The 5,465-nt window shown below is 46.7% G+C and overlaps 1 protein-coding gene across 3 annotated transcripts; it reads left to right on the forward strand.

Annotated features, from left to right (window-relative positions):
* Positions 1–386: 386 nt before the first annotated feature.
* Positions 387–2,671, forward strand: LOC125550783 (putative cysteine-rich receptor-like protein kinase 20). 3 transcript variants are annotated; one of them, XM_048713873.1, is made up of 7 exons: positions 387–642; positions 782–955; positions 1,055–1,316; positions 1,602–1,824; positions 1,928–2,075; positions 2,181–2,382; positions 2,456–2,671. In XM_048713873.1, the coding sequence occupies exons 2-6, from the start codon at positions 812–814 to the stop codon at positions 2,367–2,369; spliced, it is 966 nt and encodes a 321-aa protein (XP_048569830.1). In that variant the 5' UTR covers positions 387–642; positions 782–811; the 3' UTR covers positions 2,370–2,382; positions 2,456–2,671. The 3 variants fall into 3 exon arrangements, with proteins under 3 accessions (XP_048569830.1, XP_048569829.1, XP_048569831.1); XM_048713872.1 differs by having other exon boundaries at positions 405–642; positions 772–955; XM_048713874.1 differs by lacking the exon at positions 387–642 and having other exon boundaries at positions 1,036–1,316.
* Positions 2,672–5,465: the final 2,794 nt, after the last annotated feature.

Here is a 5,465-nt window from a genome sequence, read left to right on the forward strand (position 1 = left end):
TCTTTTGCACAACCATCATATCAACGTATTTCATCCTGAAAATTTACACATTTTGTGCATTATGCCTCCATGTATGTCTATTTATTTTCAGATTTTTTTGAACTGTAAAAATATGAAATTTGATTTTTTTTTTCAAACCGGCCCCATGAGGCTCGGCCTCCAAAAGGGGTTTCCAGACAATTTTTCTTTAATAATTAATAGGAAAGGCAAAGTTTTTGCCTCGATTTTAAAAAAGAAAGCCTTTTTTTGCGGGAAAAAGAAGAAGCCTTGCCTTGTGGCCTGCACCTCGCAAGCCACGCGGACACGCCGTCGATGAAAGCCACAGTGTGGAAAGAGCTACAGTGTGAGGATATTTAAAGCAGCGATGCTGACATGATTTTATATTCGTAGTGGGTGCACCATATTTTTTTCCCAGAAAGACATCAGCAAGTGAGCATCATAGGCTAGACCGCTTTGAGTCAAGTCAACTCATTCTTTGCCTACGCGCTCCATCCAGATCTCATTGGGTTGGTTCGTATAAATCCACCCGAAGCTAGCAACTACTAGCAAGGAAGCGATTCTTCTCACAAGCCTCATCCCCGTTTCGTTGTTCTCTTCGCAGCTGCTCGAGAGAATCACCCCCAAGTGTTCGATCTTCCCCAGGTTAGTGCTTTTGAGTCGAGAAGCTGCATATATGCTGCTTAGTTTCCAAGAGATCCATGTGCGCCTAGTCCTGTGTACTTAGATCTGTCCTTCTATATGGGGCATAAGAGTTTCTGACGATGCGTGTAGCTTGAAGCAGCTCACCTCAAAGCTTGTTCAACCATCAGAAATGGCGACCGGCGCTGGCGCAGGTCAGCCGAGCGTTCTGAGCACATTGCCGAAGAATCTGCCGTTAGACTTTCTGAAAACCATCACCGACCAGTTCTCAGACGAGCGTAAAATCGGTACAGGCGCATTTGGAACTGTTTATATGGTATGTGGTCATTCCTCTGCCTTTATATTTTCACCTTCGCATGAGTTTCTGAAGAAAGATGCCAATGTTTGCTGAAAAAGTATCTTTGAGGTCGAAAAGGGATTAATGCCGGATGGGCAAATAATTACCGTGAAGAAACTCGCTGAAAATTCACCAATTGCGCGTGAGAAAGCATTTGCTAACGAGGTTCAGAATATTATGGCTCTCCACCATGAAAATGTAGTAAAATTGGTGGGCTACTGCCATGAAGGTCAAAAGAAAGTGGTGCTGAACAATGGAAGATATATCGTGGCTGACATTGTTGAAAGTTTACTTTGCCACGAGTACGTACCAAGGGGAAGCCTTCAGAAGAATCTTTTTGGTAAATACAATACTACCTGATTCAGACTGCATTCGTGTTAATGTTCTGATATGTTTATAGTACTACGGATTGGAGTTTGACATCACTATATTCCTTTAACTTTTCAATGCTCAATAGTGGGAAAAAAACTACAATAGTTGATCTTATCAAAAGAACTTGTTATTGTACTGAAAACTTGTCATTGTGAACATATTTTTTCTGCCGGCATTCTAATAAATAAATGTTTACGTTATTGTAATTCGTTATATTCGAGTAATTCAGTAATCCTGTGTTTTACTTCTTCAGAACTACATACAAAAATGGACTGGAACATACGCTTCAACATAATTAAGGGGATTTGCAACGGTTTGCACTTTGTACACAGCATTCCTATTGTCCATATGGATCTCAAGCCGGAAAACATACTGTTGGATGATAACATGGTGCCGAAAATCGCCGATTTCGGTCTCTCTAGACTCTTTGGTCAAGAACAAACACGGATGAACACACAGAATGTTGTTGGGTCATAGTAAGTTGACCACAAACTGCGATAATCTTTTGTTCCTTCGTCTTAAAGTAAACTGCATTCTAATCTCTCCGATAATACTTTTAAAAATCTTAATGATATGCAGTGGATACATAGCTCCGGAATATCTATACAGAGGTGAAATCTCCACCAAGTCAGACATATACAGTTTAGGCCTACTAATCATGGAGACTACCACGGGAGAGAAGAATTGTCCAGGCAAAGAACCTTCTGCAGTGCAATTCATAAAAAATGTAAGAGAAATTTTGCTTCATGATTTGAAAACTAAACTTTAAAAGCTCATGTTACGATTGATTTTTGTGTTATCTTGAGGATCATGATTCCAATCCTATATGTAGGTACGTGAAAATTGGAAAGAGCAGCGCATCGCATCTGAGTACCCATTGTTAGATGTGGATGGCCTCCAACAAGTAAAAAAATGCATTGAAATAGGACTGGAATGTGTTGAGATTGATCGGCTGAAGAGACCATCCATAGAAACAATTCTCGACAAGCTAAACGGACGATGTGCATCCATAAGAAACTAAAATGTCATGCCAGGTATGCAATTTTCACTCTATAACTGACTTGTTCTGCATTTCAGCTGCTGATAACCTACTATATGACGTTTCAGGTCTCCAATCTCCATCGAGCATGAAATTTGGGTTTTGTTCAGCAGACATGTGCAAGATGGAATGGATACTCCCTATTATTGCTAGAATGAATTATTTATAAAACAGTACGCTATGATATGTACGTCATTGTGAAGCCTATTAAATTGTATTTCTCCTTGTAACTGCTACGTACTCCACATATCTCTTCGTGGTAATGGATATTTTTATTCTCCAGATACAATGTTGTCTGTTCAATTTCAGTTTGAAATACAAATTTTATGTGATAGTGTAGCAAGGGAAAAATGCAAAAACTTTGTGTGTCGGTGCTTTGTGGCTTAATCAACGGGGTCCAAGTTAGTCTAGTTTACAACCAACTTAAACTATTTGGGGATTAAACCAAACATCTTGCTATACGGTAACCCAAAGACAACGGCAGCTGGGATGATACCAACCGTAGTCTACAATAAACAAGAGATGATCGATTCAACAATCTTCTTTTCGAATGCCTACTTGCCCGAGTTGCTTGGCAATTTGCTCAATTGACTTTTAGAATTATTACTACCCACCACATGCGTCGCACTTTTTTTTTTGCAGGCGATTAGGCGACGACGGACTTCATATGCCATAATTTCCTAGTTTGCTCTCATATGTTGTTTCAGATGTTTAAGATGTCGTCTAAACCTCGTACAGTAATAACTCAATATTTAGGCTGTGTTTGCATGCGAAAATCGTCAGTTTCAGTAATTTTTCTTAGCAAGAGGAAGTATCCACCGACGCGCACAATATATTCCGGCAGCCAGAGTCACCCTACTCCAAGTGGCCCAGTCCGGCGACATAGGTAGAATCATCCAACCTGTCAGACTCACGGTGTCACAAATGGCGAAGTCTTGCAATGGTTGCTGCTGTCCGTATGGACCACCACGAAACTGTAGGCGGTGGTTCGCCGGCTTGGGCATCGGCCTCGCGGTGGCCGCCGTCCTCGCCGCTATCACAGTCGTCGTCTTACGTTTCGGCGTCGTCCCCCAAGTCAAGGCCAAGGTCTACGACACCCGTCTCAACAGCTTCGCCTTCGCCAGCAGAACGACCGGCGCGGCGGCGCCTTCGCCCGTCTTCGCCTTCGACATCTCGGTGGCCCTCGCCATCCGCAATCCCAGCGGGGCGGTCATGAAGCACACCAAGCCCCTCGTGGCCACCTTCGTCTTCCACGACCGGCGCCTGTACAACGCCACCATCGCCGGCGAGGGGCACAAGCACAAGATGCTCAAGACCAAGGTGCACGTCGTCCGCGCGGTCGGGGACGTCCCGGCGTACGTGCTGGACGCGGCGGCGGCGGAGGACTTCAAGAAGCAGAACGCGACGGGCGTGTTCAGCGTCGAGGTGCGCCTCTCCGGGGAGGTCACCTACCTGGGGCTCGACGGCCTCGGCAACAAGCGTAAGCTGGGTTTCAGCTGCCCGCTCGCTCTGCCGCTGGCGCCGCCGGGCCCCGAGGTTGTCGTGTTCGCTGAGGTCACCTGTAAGGCTCAGGAGCCCGACAAGATCTACTTTTGATGAACGAATTCTTCAGTGTATTATCGAAAAGGAATTCCCGAATGTACTTCATGTTTTTCTAGTTATTATTATTTGCCGCATTTCTGTGAGCATTTTCAGTCCCGTGGATTCGATCTAGTCCGGAATCAGTGGCCGCCATTGTCTTGCTTCCAAACGAGTAAAAGACACAGCTATCAGCTTTGGTCTTCGCCTTCAACATCTACCGGAGACGATGTGGCCCTCAGCCGCGGCCAGCTCCCCTCCACCCAAATAAACGTAATCCAGGATAACACGTACTGTACGTAGGAGGATCTACAGCGGATACATTAAATCTGACCCCTCAAAGGCTCATGGGCACGTCTGAGCGCATTCGCGGATAGTGACCCGTCATGCATCAAATTATCATTTCTACAACTAGATACCTTGATTACGAATTTTTAAATCCATACAATTATATGCACGTGAAATCTAATCTTATGCGGAGCTCGTCCGGCTCCGCTGAGTCCATGTCCGAACGGTTGGCTACGCTCTCGAAGTGTTCATGCGGTCGTCGGCGAGGTAGAGTAGGACATGGGACACACACCAACTCACGGGACTCAAGGCACCACCATCTCCCATGCTCTACTCTTTCTCATGGGAGCCCGTCACGTGCGCGTCGTCGGGCGATGTGAGATCGATGATGGATCCATCGTGGTCGGAGGCCAACATGTCCACGACGATGCGGCGTCTGTGGTTGCCGGCCACTTGTATCGGTGCTAGAGAGTGTGACTCTGCCTCGCTGACGTCTGTCGCAGCCTCCCATGACCTCTGCCTTGCATAACGGGCACGCCGCGCCATATCCTTAGCGGACTGGCCACGGAAGGTCTCCTCGTCGGCGCGCCAATGAAGGGGTTGCACCGTATGGCGTTCGGAAGCCGCATTGCCTCCTGTGAGGCAGCGATGACGCACCTCGCACCGGATCCAAGCGCCATTTGGGCGAATTCTATGGATCCCCGCCGGATCGAGTCCAACCGTTGTCACGCGTTTTCCTTGCGGGCATAGCAGAGCGCAATGTGGAAAGCCATCTCCTTCTCGGGCCCGACTGGGATGAGGTCCTAGTTTGCAGATCAGATGACAGGTCAGCCTGTGCAAAACCGAACCAAAAACAAAAAACCGAACCAAAAAAACCAAACCGAACCGAATTTCAGTTTTTTCAGGTCTCGGTTTCAGTTTCAGTTTTCAATTTCGAAAACCATATAACCTTTGGTTTTTTTTGTTAGAAACCGACGGTTTTCGGTTAAACCGAATAAAACCGAAACTCTTCGTTGTGTGTTAAACAACCAAAGCCCTGAGTTGATCCCTCCTGCCGCCCCTCCTTTTATAGCCTCCACCCATCTCACTGCTCGCTCCACGAGGTGGTACTATTGCGTGGCGCGGCTGGCGCCCGAGTTGGAGGCTAGCACATGGCGCTTGGGCCTGGCCGCCTGGGCCCTTGGCTGCCCAACACACGTGCTGGGCTGGCGC

The sequence above is a fragment of the Triticum urartu genome, chromosome 4, assembly GCF_003073215.2.
Source record: "Triticum urartu cultivar G1812 chromosome 4, Tu2.1, whole genome shotgun sequence".
NCBI classification, from domain to species: Eukaryota; Viridiplantae; Streptophyta; class Magnoliopsida; order Poales; family Poaceae; genus Triticum; species Triticum urartu.